At 39.4% G+C, this 15,497-nt stretch overlaps 1 protein-coding gene across 3 annotated transcripts in view; it reads left to right on the forward strand.

Annotated features, from left to right (window-relative positions):
• Nucleotides 1-15,497, forward strand: part of FBXL17 (F-box and leucine rich repeat protein 17) — a 394,310-nt gene that overhangs the window by 150,512 nt on the left and 228,301 nt on the right. For all 3 annotated transcript variants that reach the window (XM_075932051.1, XM_075932050.1, XM_075932049.1), the window contains one exon: nt 427-557. In XM_075932051.1, coding sequence (XP_075788166.1) covers nt 427-557 — 131 coding nt within the window. The remainder of the gene's footprint in view (nt 1-426; nt 558-15,497) is intronic.

The following is a 15,497-nucleotide window of genomic DNA, read 5'->3' on the forward strand; positions in this document are numbered from 1 at the left end:
ACCTGAGAGCCGTGTGTGCGTGTGTGTGTGTGGGGTTGGGGGGACAGTGGAGAAGACGGATGGCAAGGCAAGGAGCCAGGTGGCTGCGGAGCACTGCCCCAGCTGCGCAGGTCTGGCTTTGGTTCTCCGTTCCCGGTAGCAGAGAGGCCAGGGAGAGCCCCGGTAGGGGGGGCTGGGGCACCAGTGGGGGGCAGGCTAGAGCCCTAGACTACTGGCAGTATAGCTATGCGGGGAGGGACCTTCCCTACTCTGGCAAATCCCCTCTTTTGAGACCACTCAGGTCCCAAGAGTGCCAGACCAGCGAGGTCCAATTACTGCACATGATTCAAGAACAGTGTAAAAGCTTTTATAAACAAATATGTCAGTACTTCCTGAGTATGAATACCTTTTCAGGTGCTTTTCTCTTTATTATATTTCTCTCAATAGTTAAGAAACCTTTCCAGCTTGGATCTACGTCATATCACAGAACTGGATAATGAAACTGTGATGGAAATAGTGAAGAGATGTAAAAACCTTAGTTCCCTCAATCTCTGTCTGAACTGGATCATTAATGACAGGTAACTTAATAATAGAAATTAACAGCAGTAAATTACAGAAATAGTAAAATTAACCTATGGGTATTGAATATTTGTAGTCAGTGAGGATTCATAGCTGTTTGGTGAGAGAATTCCTAAAAACAGACAAACTGTTTTTTGTTTTTGTTTTCAAATTGATGTCTCTGTTTCTGTCTTTGTCTCTGTTGGGCAAATTTTCTAGAACTGTGTTTCTTAAACTTTTTGAGAACACAGAACACAAACAATAATATTTTTTTATGCGGAACACCTATGAAAATTTTTTTCAAAAATAAATTGTTGTCAGACAAAAAAAAAAGATTAAAAACGAAATAACAAAAACAAAGATGAGGTCACGGCACACATGCGAGTTGTTCACAGAACACCAGTGTTCCACAGAACATAGTTTAAGGAACAGTGATCTGGAGCCTTATTTTCTGGTGCATCCTTCATATATTTTAATAGTAGAGATTGTCATTCATAAATGAATGATGGCATTATTCAGTTTTCCTTGTAGATAAAGTCAGAATGTGATCCCTGATTTGGATACTTGAGATAGAGAATTTGTGTTTTGAAAATTTCTGCAAACAGGTGTGTAAAATTTGAATATTACTTATGGGTACAAAATATCCAAGGAAAAACATGAGCATATAAGGAATGATAATTTATTTGTATGTTCAGTCTGTGGAACTTGTATGTGTTAAAGGTTAGAGAACTATAACACTATCAATCTGTTGGCAAAAAAAAGTGTCAAGCAAGAATTAACCTAAGATTAATTTTAGTAAACATGTTTTGACAAAATGCTTCCAAACTCTAAATGTTCCTGTTACATTTCCTACGAGCTTTTTCTTAATTTTAAAAAGAAGATTAGCTTACTGATAGAATGAAAGTGAATGCCTTATATGGGGTGGTAAAATATTGTTAAAACATGAGACTAAAAAGTTTGAAGAATCTTTTATAATAATTAGAAAATAGATCAAAGCACTGCTTTGAAGTCAAAAACAACAAAAAATTCTTGAGTGGATTTCTACAAAAGAAGTTATAAATTCTGAAAATAGAGGCTTTAAGCTGAAGCCATGACATATCCTTAAATTAAAATAGTAATAGAGATGTTTGATTGTATGCCTTGGGAATATATGGTCATGCCAATTTTTTTCTACAATTTGATCTGAGGAAGTGGGTCTAGCCCACAAAAGCTCATCACCTAATAAACCTTTAAAGTCTTTAAAGTGCTGCATAGTCCTGCCTTAAATTAAAAGTGGCTGTTCATGGCGTATTTCATACTAAACATAAAGATATTGTTTAACAATTATTATATACTAAAAAGCTTCAGAGGGGTATCCGAGTTAGTCTGTAACAGGAAAAACTTAAAAAGCACCAAATAGTCTAGTAGCACCTTAAAGACTAACAAAACATGTAGATGGTATCATGAGTTTTCATGGGCACAAACCGTTTCTTCAGGTGTCAGGAGTGTACCTGTTATTATATATTCCTCCTCCTCAGCACAATCAGAATTTTATTTTTAAACCTGTTCTTGCAATCTTTCTTTTATTTATCCATTAATTTTTTTTTACCTGAAATAAAAACATATTGAGTGGGAAGGAAAGCTTTTGGCAGCAACAGACTATTGAAGCATATAATTGAGAAAACATTCTGTCACTCTCTCTGTTATATTTGAGTGACTGTTTAATTAGTTTTCTGATTTTTCTTGAAATGCCCAACAGATTTCTTTTTAACTTTATTCAATTTTAGTGATATTTTCTTTTTAATTCACACCACTACCAATTCAATATTGTTTTAGAATTCTTATGGGAAAATGAATAAAACTGTTTTACCGTACTCTTTCGGTAAAGGTCATCTTGCTTTCCATTTGTCTTAATTTTTCAATGCCTAATGTATGTTTGTGATGTACAGTACCACGATAGATCACTAACATGCATACCAATCATACCTCAGATTCTGTCATCCATAGGCTGAGTAGTTAATTCTGTTGGTAATTTAAATAGGGACTGCCGTACTGATGTAATAACATACTTTCTGATGTGAATTGTGGTTGGTAAATTGGGACATAGTCACTGACCAACTTGTCCTTCTAGAAGGGAAAACAAAACAATGTGGTGTTAGAATAAAATATAAAATACATAATTGTAGAAATAATTGATGTTGAAATTTAAAAATATTTTTCCTATAAATGTAGATACAGTTCAAGGGAAGAAAGGATGATAATGAACTGGATCACAGCAGGAAGTCTGTGGAAAAACAGCACTAGGAGAGGAAATGACTTTTTTTTTAAAACACGTTACTCTCAAAATCCAGAAAATGGGATTTCTTTCTCAAATGTAACTACCTTTACCCTAGGGCAGGGGTGGGCAATCATTTTTAGTGGAAGGCCACTCCAAGATTTTGACAAGTGGTCAAAGGTCGTACTTCCATGGAGGGGTTCGGGGTCTGGGATAGGAATGTTAAATATTGGTTAGTTGAATAGTCAATTAACCTCATGAATTTTTATTCATTAGTCGACTAGTCTATAGTACCCAGGGGTGGGGCCGGCAGCCACTGTATCAGAGGCAGCAGTGCAGGGTGGGAGCTGGTCCATCAGGAGAGCTCAGTTTAAAAAATAGCTCCCCTTGTGGACTGGCTACCTGTCACCCAGTGCTGCTGCTGCTGTTGATAGAGGCAGCAGCAACCCCTGTCTACGGTGGGGTCTGAGCTCCTGGACCCGGTGCATGCCGGAACTAAGCTGGGCTGCTTGCCCACCTGGCTCCTAAAACACTTAAAATGCAGAGCTTCAGAAGGGGTAGGTTCTGGACCTGGCATGAGCCAGAACTGAGCTAGGCTGCTGGCCAGCCTGCTAAAAAATTTACTGGCAAGGGTCGGGGGAAGGGAAATGCATGTAATCTATACTATTAATTTATAAGCCTTTGCTTATTGGTTAACTGGTTAATCAACTACACTATTACATCCGTAGCCTGGGATGGAGGTTGAGTGCATAATGGAGCTTGGGATAGGGGACTTGGGTGTGGGGTCTGAGAGAGAGTTTGAGTGAAGGAGAGGGTTGTGATCTGGGACAGGGCTTTAGGTGCAGTGTTCAGGAAGGGATATGGGTGCAGGAGAGGATTCTGGCCTAGGGGAGGTGTACAGAAGGGAGTGCAGGGTCTGGGAGGGAGTTGTGACCTGGGAGAAGGGGGGAAAAGAGGTACAGAGGGTTTTGGGTGGTTGCCTGGGGCAGGTAGTTGGGAGTGTGGGGTTGGGGTGCCAGAGGCAGGCTCTGGCTGGGAGGCACTTCCCAAGATGGCTCCCAGCCAGCAGCCCTGTAGGAGCCTGAGGCAGGCTGTCTGCTACAGGCTGCTGGCTGCTCCATGTGGCTCTACTCTGGTCATGGGATGGGGAAGGGAGGGAGGATTCACATGCTGCCTCTTTCCCGGGTAAAATTTCTCAACTTCTATTGACTGGAAAATTTTGTGGAGGGGAAGAGAAGCATGTGATGTCTCCCTCATCCCTCCCCAGCATCCAGAGTAGCTAGCTGTTTAAAGCACGAGCTGCTCTGTGTCTAAGGGTTCCTGCAAGGCAGCCGCTGGCCAGATCTGGTGGCATGGTTGGCTGGATCTGACCTGCTGGCTGCCTCATGCCCACCCCTGCCCGAGGGGCTGCTTTGGAGCCTGTCAGGATCAGGTGTGATCAGGCTGGAAATTTCCCCTTCCCTGCTACTCCAGAACTTAGCTGATGGGCAAAGAGGCTTCCTCATGCCAGTGTGTGTGGGACTTAGGCACCCTGCACCAGGAAGTCTTGGGCTTTTCCTGGGCATTAACCCAGCCAGAGGAGGTGGGGAAAGGAAGCAGCTCTGCTCCAGGTTAAATTTTGGGAGCTGAGGAATGCTGGCCAAATAGCACTCCTCTCCTCAAACTGGTAAGTGAGTGCCAGAGGAGTTACCTGTTGTCCCTCAGTGAATATCTCCCTGTCTTATTGCTGGAGCTGTCCCCTTTCACCACTAGTCCCATAAAGTTCCTCCACCTGTTGAAATGGGTGGCTAGATTTGCAGATTCTTTAGCAAAAGTTAATCAGAGTTTGTAAAACTACATTTCAGATACAGAGGGTCTTAAACTAGAATTGCTCAGTAAAACCCTGCTACAGTACTGGTGCAATGTACTTGTACATGTACAATGTTAATGCTTCCTGGCAGCACAGTGCCATTTCCCATTGTGCTGCAACTCTTGCATTTCTTGTTTTTGAGAATTTGAGCCTTTTGCATGTAAGACTTCCACATGTCTCTCATAACCTGTAAATCATCTCCACATGCAGAAATTCATAAGGTCTATTGATTATTTTTCATGTTTTATTAAAGTTATTTTGTCATAAGAAGTCTGTATCTTCAAGGCAAACATAAAGAAAGGAATTAATTTTCAATTTTACCTACAGGAAAAATGTGTTTACTTAAGATAACTCTGAATTAGTTTTAATATGTCATGAAAATAGGTTTCTTTTCATGACAAATAAACCAGTCTCTCCGAAGCTGAGGGCTAAACAGGCACTTAATACCATTTGTTTTAAATTGGTTTATTAAGAAAGTCTAAATGTGTTGAGTACCTGAACTTGCACAGTGTTATTATTTAGGTAAACTAAACTGCAGAAAGAATTTCTTATTCCCTGTTTGAGATGTGAAGGAAATAAAAAGCTGCTGTCAATTGTATTAATAGACAGACGTGGAGAAAAATGATCATCATTATAAAGTAGTAAGTCACTTTGGATCCATACTTCATAATCTGATGTTTGTACCTATCCTGAGGAGATGTAACATGCTCTGAGACTTAATTTAAATATTTCTATAGATTCCAGTTATTTTCTGCTTGCTAATCTTTTCACATCACATTTCTGTTGATTTAAAAAAAGTGACATTTAGAAATTAAGTTCATGGAGGAGTGGCGCAAGTAGTTAACAAATGGTTGTGGAGTGCCCTATAGTATGTCATTTCCCAAGAAAGGATTTTTGAACTTGTGTTGTGCATTGTATTTATAAATTATCTGGTGTTCTTTTGTAAAAGTCGTGTGTCAGAGGACTTGGAATTGCAGTTTGTCTATTTCAATATTACTTAGTATAGAGATAATTTTAAAAGCTACCCAAATGAAACAAAACTATATATGAAATGTTGCACATGAAGTAGATTTTGTTGAACATAACTTGTAGCTTATCTTAAACTCAGGTACTCTGGATGGGAGAGAGATAATTTTCACTGAAAATCTTGGTACAATGTTTGAGTAATTTTTGTTTTTTCCCACCATGTGTGGCAGTGAAATTTTTAGCATATTACAAGCCACATAAATTCTCTTTCTTATCAGAACACTTTATTTCTATCACAGATGCTCTTTGTCTAGTGCGCTCAACGTGAGTTTTGAGCAGAGAGGAACAGTACTGTTTTTTTTAATTGTTACTAGAGAGCTGAGGTGAAGAATTTTCATTCCTGTGACTTAGCTTCTCTTAGCCAAGAACGAGTTCATTTTCCATTGTCTAAGAAAAGACACAGTATCAGTGAGCATGGGAAAAGTAGCCACTGAAAATAGAAGCGAAGATGTAGACTTCAGCAGAGTTGAGTTGTCAGTAAATCCACTCAGTGTTGAAACATACACTTTTTCTTTTTGACCTATGCTTCCTTCCTAAGAAAGTTGCATATACATTTTGCAAGCCATTAAATATAAGGACCTATCTGCATGTCAAATCTGGCAGTACGAGGCGACATTACTACAACACTGTTGTGCCTCAAATATTATTAAAACATTTTTCTTGACTGTGTAGATGGTGCCACAGAATGTTATCGTGTATGTGTAGAGTTGTAAAAGAGTTTGGTAACATGACAATAACGCTTCCTGGTGCTACATAAACGGGCAAAACCAACTATTGTCATAGCATACTGTGGGTAAGAACACAAGAACAGCGATACTGGATCAAACAAAAGGTCCATCTAGCCTAGTGTCCTGTTGTCCAACAGTGGCTGATGCCAGGTGCCCCAAAAGGAATGAACGCAATCATCCACAGTCGCTTATTTTCAGCTTTTGGCAAACAGATATTAAGGACATCATCCCTGCACATCCTGGTTAATAGCCATGGATGGACCTATCCTCTATGAATATATCTAATTCTCTTTTAACCCTGTTATGTTCTTGACCTTCACAGCATCCCCTGGCAAAGAGTTCTACAAGTTGACTGTGCATTCTGTGGAAGAAATACTTCCTTTTCTTTGTTTTAAACCTGCTGCCTATTAATTTCATTTGCTGACTCCCAGTTCTTGAGTTATGAGAAGGAATAAATAATACTTATTTACTTTCTTCACATTTGTCATGATTTTATAGACCTGTATTATATCCCTCCAACCTGTCTCTTTTCTAAGCTGAAAAATCTCAGTTATATTAATCTCTTCTCATATGGTAGCTATTCTACACCCCAGATCATTTTTTTGCCCCTTTCTGAACCTTTTCTAGTTCTAATATATATCTTTTTATGAGACAAAGTGATCATGTTTTCAGAGAAATATTCACAGCAACCCTAAGATCTCTTTTTTTGAGCAGTTATAGCTAAATTAGATAATTCAATATGTGTAGTTGGGATTTGTTTTTCAATATGCATTACTTTGCATTTATCAACATTGAATTTCATCCGCCATTTTGTTGCCCAGTCATCAGTTTTGTCAGATCCCTTTATTGACTCTTTGTAGTCATCTTTGGATTTACGTATTTCGAGGAGTTTTGTATCATTTGCAGATTTTGTCACCTCACTCTTCACCCCTTTTTCCAGATGGTTTATGAATAGGTTGAATAGAACTGGCCCCAGTGAAGGCCCCTGCAGAACACCACTCCTTACGTCTCTCCATTTTGAACATTTTCTTTATCCCTTGTGACAGGTTACATTGCAGCCTGTGGCAGGGTCTGGGAGTGCAGCCTGGTTGCTGCAGGACATTCATGTGGGGCACTCTGTAGCCACCCTGTCTCTTCCATAGAGTGACCTCCAACCAGTGTTCCCTCTAAACTGCACCTTCCTCCCCCCACCCCCGCAGTCAAAGACTCAGTGCACAGAGCTGACTGAGTGGGGCTGATGAATCACCTATGAAGCTGTGCTGTTGTGCAGTTTAAGGGAGTATTGGCCTCTTGATCAATGGCAGCCCCTCTAATGATGCCAAACTGGAGCCTGGCAGACAATGTCAGCAAAGGATCCAGCATTGACCTCCCCTTGTCTGGCAAATTGCTTGGTTCAGAACCAGTCAGGCCCCAAGAGTGCCAGGGAGATATAACCTGTACTTAAGTTAGTGTTACTGTCTTGTAATTGCTTAGATACTTGTGGAGCCCTTTTTAAAAACTGGCATCACGTTAATTATCCCCCAGCCATCTAGTTCATAAGCTGATTGAAATGATAGGTTGGAAACCACAGCAGTAGTTTGCAATTTCACATCTGAATTCCTTCAGAACTCTTTGGTGAATACTGTCTGGCCCTGGTGACTTATTTCTGTTTATTTTATCCATTTGTTCAGAAATCTCTTCTAATGACACCTCAGTCTAGGACAGTTTCTCCACTATGTCACCTAAAATGACTGGCTCAGATTTGGGAGTCTCCCTCACATCCCCAGCTATTTCCCTAGTTCCTAATAAATCTCAGCTCCTTCTCCTGACACCATTGTCTCATCCACACATGAAGACCTTACTGTTCTCTACCATGTTAATACCCAAAGTAAACTTATATTCAAGACATAACATCAGGCAAATTTTCATAGCAATTTCCCATTGCTGCTCATACAGGTTCATCTGAACTAGTGTTAATAACTTTGGGAGCCGTGCTATTAGCTACAAGCAGTGCTAGATGATAAAGTCCTAAAAATGCTATTTGCAGTGTACTAGATCTCTGTGCTAGTTCTCCCAAAATTACTAATCATGGACTCAGCTATAATTGTGTTGGCAGTCGTGGAAAATAAGGCACTAGGACAATAACTAAGTTGTTATTCTCATGTTTCTACTAAAAGGTAGAATCAGTAGATGCTAGAAACAATCCTAAATACCTGAAAATGGTCTAGTACATTTTAGAGCTTGTCCATTACATGTAATTAATTAAAGCTGTTCCTTTTGAAAATATGTTACTACATCTTCAAATATTATTTTAATTAAACACATTTCAAATTCAAATGTACATAGCCTTCCTTGCATCATGTTTTTACATGAGAAAGAAAGCACACTCTTTGCCAGTGGTAGCCACTGGAGTAAATAGTGCAAGTTCAGATTCATCATCTCTAATCTTACTGAAGTGGAAATGTACTTGCGGAGCACTGATATTTATTCTTCTTCCTATCATTTAATATAAGTTGGGCTTGGGGATATAATAAAGCCTTCCAGAAGAATAACTGTAGTTTGTACTGTATGACAGCTGTCATTAATTCTATAGGTAAATACTAGCATTTCTTAATTCTGAATTCGTTGACTTCTTTCAGTGTTGTCTAAATGATCATCTCCCTTGTGCCTTGTTATTATGCTTCTTTATTTCTACATATTTGTAAAACATTTACAATGGTCTACGTTAAAAAAATGTGCAAACTCCTCCACTAAAACAATATGTTATACAATTTACCATTACTGTGCATTTGACAGATCCTGAAATTGTGTGCAGTATCTTGGGAGACCATATTGTATTAAGCTTATGTACCACTGTGAGTCAGATACTGTATGCAAATCCAGGGGAAATGGTTACCGCAGTTCCTCCAGGAAAAAAACCTGTGTGTGTGTGTGTATTTGGCAGGGGGAGGATGGTAAGGTGAATTATTTAGGTTGTTGTCAGCCTACAGTCAGGGCAGTGTGTGTGTGTATGTTACCAAGAAAAGGGTTTAACGTCCGTGACTTTACTGCTAGGGCCAGGGTCCCGTCGCAGAGGGCAGCCAACAGGCTGACAGACGCCCCGAGTTAATAGGAAGAGCTTATTACTTCTCAGATTTCAGCTGCTAAGATACAGGATCCCTTCGCAGCGGGCAGTCTAGGGAAGACTGAGTGATGCCCCAACGGATCTGTCACCTGGGAGTGGCATGATCCAAATGCCCAAGCTCTTCCTAACCTGTCCCTTATGACCGGCTGAAGTTCTTTTAAATTGTGCTTGGTTCTGTTACAGCAACTGAAGGAGTCAGGTTAAAACTTAAACAGTTACAGGTTTATTAAAAAGGCTTATAAAGCATGTGGTTACAATGGCTATTGCTCTATTTCTTAACTGCTAGCAAATATAGATCTTAAAAATGGTTACAAAGAAAATAAAGATAGAAAATAGAAATAATGGTACCAAGTGACAGCTTAATCTTTAAAGAGCTCTAAGTCTATGTGTACACTTAAGACAAAGGACCACATCCAGGTACAATTTTTACTCCTTTCTGAGCCTCCCAACTCCAGCGGGTCAAGCCAGGGCCGGTCCCTCAATTCCTAGGAAAGACTAATAGAAGGTGGGCGTCCCCGTGGAACCTCGGGAGGTCAAACACCTAACCCGACCAGCAGATAGATGGTAGATTGACACTCAGAGTAAATGTGCTGCTGGACCCATCTTTATACCCATAGGGGCCCGTATCCTCTTTCTTATCTAAGATGCCAAATTGTACTGGTCCGTTTTTGTGACGCCAGTTCTTACAAGCAAGTTTCAAGTTAATTTACACTTGCAAGAGAGATAACTAAATTGTGAGTACTAGACTTTTTTTTTACTGGGCGAGAGATTCCTTTCCCCGCGGACGGCTGTGTGTTGGTATCAATATGGGATTTTAGTCAGGGGCACTCCTCAGCAGCCTCTTGGTCAGCAATTGGCATATCTCTGTTTACAGCCATTCATTGTCACACAGCCTGGGCCTTCTGCTCTGTGTGCCCTATATGCTCCAGGCAAGCAAATGGATGTTACAGTGGGGTTCCTGTCTGGCTACAGTTGTAAGCACCTCTAGAAAGGTACCAGCCTTGCATATACTGATTCACGCTGGATTTTCCAGAAACCAAAGGAAACAACTATTGGCAAATAGCCTGAGTTTAAACTCAAGGCTCTTCTTCCTGATCCAGCAAAGAGGACATTCTGTTCAAAGGGGGCTCAACCCTTGCATTAAGGTGTCATAGTTATCAGGTTGGTTACAGGCAATTCCTACTGCACTGAAAAATGCTTGGGGCACTCTTTCTGTGAGTGTGACAGAAATTGAGTCAAACAGTTCAGTTGTGTTTGATGGGGATAAGGCTCTTGGATCCCACTGTCTTAGTCCCTTTAGTATGACCTTAGATTCTTTAACCTCCTACCCCTTTGGAGGTTAGAGCAGCAGTCTCCTAATGACTCACCTGGCAACCAGTTCATCAGATGAGATCAGTATACTGGGGCATTGCCTCCTTATAGGCTGGGCGGTGATGGCACTGGTGAATGGCTTGCTTTAGCGCAGTTCTCATGAACCCTTCCAGGAGTCAACTTTGGGAACTATGGGACCACTATCCACATTCTCCCAACTGCTGGACACTGCTTGCTTTTAAGCCCTTTCCCCACTCCAACACGATTCACAAGGCTGGAGAGGCAGGGACCAGTTTTGCTCTCAGCACCTCTTTCATCCCTACAGCATTAGTGTGGGGTTTATACAGAGATGGAAAGACTTTAGCCTACTAGGGCTGCATAAGACTGATGAGTGACTTCTGATGAACTTTTAGTGTATGTATGGGAAAGTTTATTGGTTTTGTATGTTTTCTCTGTAATTCTTTTACCTTATTAATAAATGTGCTTGCTTAGAAAGAGCTATGTGATAGCTTTTTAACTGCTGGCAATACGCTGTTAATACCCCTTAGACTGAGAGAGAAAAGCTCAGGTGCTGGCCTTTGGGAAGAATGGCTTGAAAGGAGCTGTGCAAATTTAAACACTCACCTCTCTTTAGAAAGGAGAGAAACGTGAATCTCTGCCCAAAAGAGGTGATTGTGGGAGCTGGAAACCTTAAATGGGTGCCCTTGCATGACCACCAAAGGGAATAGTGGTTCAGTTACCTGAAAATGTGTCAGTATATTGTTCATAAATTTGCTTATTCTCTTAAAATTATCATACAATTGTGTTTGTTTAAAGCACATTTAGAAGAAGTTTACAATTTAAATCTCATAAAATGGTCAATGGATGAGGGTCACATTTCAAACTTTAAATTTGGAGATGAAGTCTGAGTAGATGAGAGAACTGAAATACTTTACAGGAGCTCCTACTTAAAATGTATATTCTGAAGTTGTTTTATTTTGGAAATTGGAACGTTTGTGAAAATAGTGCCTTTCTGATAGATATAGAAGCTGGATTAATCTAGAAGCTAAAGCAGATGAGAAGACACAAAGTCTGTGTTCCTGCTCCATTAAAAACAGTAGGAGCTTTGTCCTTGAATTTAATGGGGATGAGATGAGGTTCAGAAGTTTTTTTAATCTGTGCGAAAAAATCATATGTAATTCTGGTGTGGGATTACTAAAACAAAAGTGATTAATCAGAAAACTATCACATTTTCTGGCATGTGTAAAATTGCTTGAAGAGACGTTTTGTCACCTTGATTTGTATTAACAGAAATAGATGAGGCAAGCTAGTATTGCCAAAGTGAAGACAACTTCCGGATCCGGTAGGTTACTGTATATTCCTAAGCAAAAAGCTATTTATATGAATTACATTGTGATATCCCTAGCAACTCAGTCTGCCTAAAAGACCAGTGCCTGTGTTTTTTTCTTTGAGGGCTATAAATAGCATATTGCTGGCAGTTCATGGTTACCATGCAGCTCTTTCTAAGCAAGCACATTTATTCTTAATAGAAAACCATTACAGAAAAAGTATAACAAAATAAACATTTCTGTGCATGTGCAAATAGTGCATCAGAGGTTTCTCCTCAATTTTACAGGGCACTAGCTGGCTAATTTTTTTCCCAAGCATTTTGCAAGGAGTAGTTTTCTCTGTGGACAGAAAACATTGACTGTCTGTTGATTCAGATGAGCTCTTGAGTTATGTTGCTTAGCCAAAAGTCCTTTCTTTGTCCTTTGATCTCTGAAGAATCTAATGTGCACTAGTATATCTCTCCTTGGAGTTATTACAATTCAGGTGATTTGTCTTCATCACCAACCACTATTTTTGGTTCCCGGTGGAGTTGTAGCAGTTCTCACTCATGAAGTAGAAAACAGTCATACATAAACCATTCATTTAATGCAATGTACTTCAAAGATACTTCAACTTAAATTCAATAAGCATATCACAGGAAGTTGCCATATCTGTCACGTACCCCCATGCAACTTGGGTTGGAAACTTTCAGTAGCAGTGCCAATTCGGCCTCCGTGTGCACTCCAGACCTCGGGTGGTCCAATCAAAAGACTCCAATCAAAGGCTCCTGGGATACATGTACTCTTTACTTGGAGCACCCAGAAAGACCCACATTTTCTGAGCAAGGTAAGTAATTCTTCAACTTGTATGGCTTCTAGTCAGATAGCATTTTAAAACTACTAATAAATGTATTGAGTGAATTCAGAATGATCTATTATTTTCTGGTTACAATGAGGAATTATGAGGAAATGGGTTACTAACTAGTGTTCTCAATTTTTTTATATATACTGTAATCCTCTTCCTTTTTTTCTCAGATATATTTTGGTAACATTGAAAATTATCTTGATTGAATGGAATAAGTTTTTGGAGCTTTTATTTTGTTAATTGTGTATAGGTTTTATGATTGGCACCTTTAAAATGGGTACATAATCTGATTATTTTGATTCATGTATCTCTTTGCACGTAATAATTTTATGTAATTCAGTGTATGCAAGATTTTGAGAGGGTCATAAGGTCTTTGAAGTATCAGATTGTGCTTCGGTATAAACAGAAAGGTGAACTGTCAGGTTGGAGGAAGGTTACTAACGGAGTTCCTCAGGGATCAGTTTTGGGGCCAATTTTATTTAATCTTTTTATTGCTGATCTTGGCACCAAAAGTGGAAGTGTTCTAATAAAATTTGCAGATGACACAAAGTTGGGAGCTATTGCCAATTCAGAAAAGGATTGGGATATCATACAGGAAGATCTGGATGATCTTGTAAATTGGAGTGATAGCAATAGGATGAAATTTAATAGTGAGAAGTGTAAGGTTATGCATTTAGGGATTAATAACAAGAATTTTAGTTATAAGCTGGGGACACACCAGTTGGAAGTAACGGAGGAGGAGAAGGACCTCTGAGTCCTGGTTGATTATAGAATGACTGAGCCGCCATTGTGACATGGCCGTGAAAAAGGCTAATACGATCTTGGGATGTATTAGGCGAGGTATTTCCAGTAGGGATAAGGAGGTGTTAGTGCCATTGTACAAGACATGAGACCCCATTTGGAATACTGTGTGCAGTTCTGGTCTCCCATGTTTAAGAAGGATGAATTCAAACTGGAACAGGTACAAAGAAGGGCCACTAGGATGATCCGAGGAATGGAAAATCTGTCTTATGAAAGTAGACTCAAGGAGCTTGGCTTATTTACTTTAACCAAACGAAGGCTGAGGGGGGACATGATTGAACTTTTAAAATATATTAGAGGGATAAATACCAGGGAGGGAGAGGAATTATTTAGGTTTAATACCAATGTGGACACAAGAACAAATGGATATAAGCTGGCTAGTAGGAAGTTTAGACTTGAGATTAGATGAAGGTTTCTAACCATTAGAGGAGTGAAGTTCTGGAACGGCCTTCCAAGGGAAGTAGTGGGGGCAAAAGATCTATCTGGTTTCAAGATTAAACTAGATGGGTTTATGAAGGGGATGGTTTGATGAGATAACATGATCTTGGTAACTAATTGACCATTATCAGTGGGAAATAGGTCAATGGAGGGATGATAGGAGTTACTATAGAGAGCTTTCTGGGTGTCTGCCTGATGAGTCTTGCCCACATGCTCAGGGTTTAGCTGATCGCCATATTTGGGGTCGGGAAGGAATTTTCCTCCAGGGTTGATTGGCAGAGGCCCTGGAGGTTTTTCGCCTTCCTCTGTAGCATGGGGTACAGATCACAGCTAGAGGATTCTCTGCATCTTGGGGTCTTCAAAGTATTTGAAGGCTTCAATATCTGAGATACAGGTGAGAGGATTATTCTGGGAGGGGTGGGTGAGATTCTGTGGCCTGCACTGTGTGGGGGTCAGACTAGATGATCATAATGGTCCCTTCTGACCTTGAAGTCTATGAGAAATATTCAGAAGGTATTTACATATGTAATTAAACAAATATTGGCTTCCATTTATTTTTCTTGTTCTTTGTAGTTGATGCTTCAGATATATTTGTCAGATTAATCATATCCAAAAAATGTGTTTATATTACTTCTCTTTTGTTGTCTTCCCCAGTAAAGTGTATTTGTTGTAACTTTCATATGACTATTGAGAGTTTTTCAGTAGTAATATAAAACCTGATTTTATTGTATTCATACATTGATTTATGGTAGTTCTTTGACAAGAATTTATGGGAAACTAAAAGGGTAAAATTATTATATCTGATTTACTATCTCCACTAAGTTGTTTTCTGTCAGCATCCTGTAATTTAAATAAAAATGCAAGTTCACATCTTTAGGTTCTCTACCATTAATGGTTTTAGAGAATTAAGATGTCAGTTTTCTTTTAGAATCAATTAAAATTGTGAAGCTGTGTGGTTCTGCTTACTTAATATCCAGGCAGATACTCTGAAATATTTCATTATAAGAGTAAGGTAACATTTATATATAAAATGTCTCTACTGTCAGATTTAGGAGTTGCCACTCATTCTTTATTTCAATAAAGTAATTTCTTGCATGACTTGCTTTTTGTTCTCATTGAGCAATAATATATAGGTAGAAGGAACTTCATCTAATTATTCTTATTATGGATTATTAGTAATCCAGGATGAAATTTCTGTAGAAGCTAGCAATAGACATATTAAAATGTCATTCCATATAGCTTTCTTTGGATGATGGAAGTACAACAGACTCTTAAGTA

This window comes from Pelodiscus sinensis, chromosome 6, assembly GCF_049634645.1.
Source record: "Pelodiscus sinensis isolate JC-2024 chromosome 6, ASM4963464v1, whole genome shotgun sequence".
NCBI classification, from domain to species: domain Eukaryota; kingdom Metazoa; phylum Chordata; order Testudines; family Trionychidae; genus Pelodiscus; species Pelodiscus sinensis.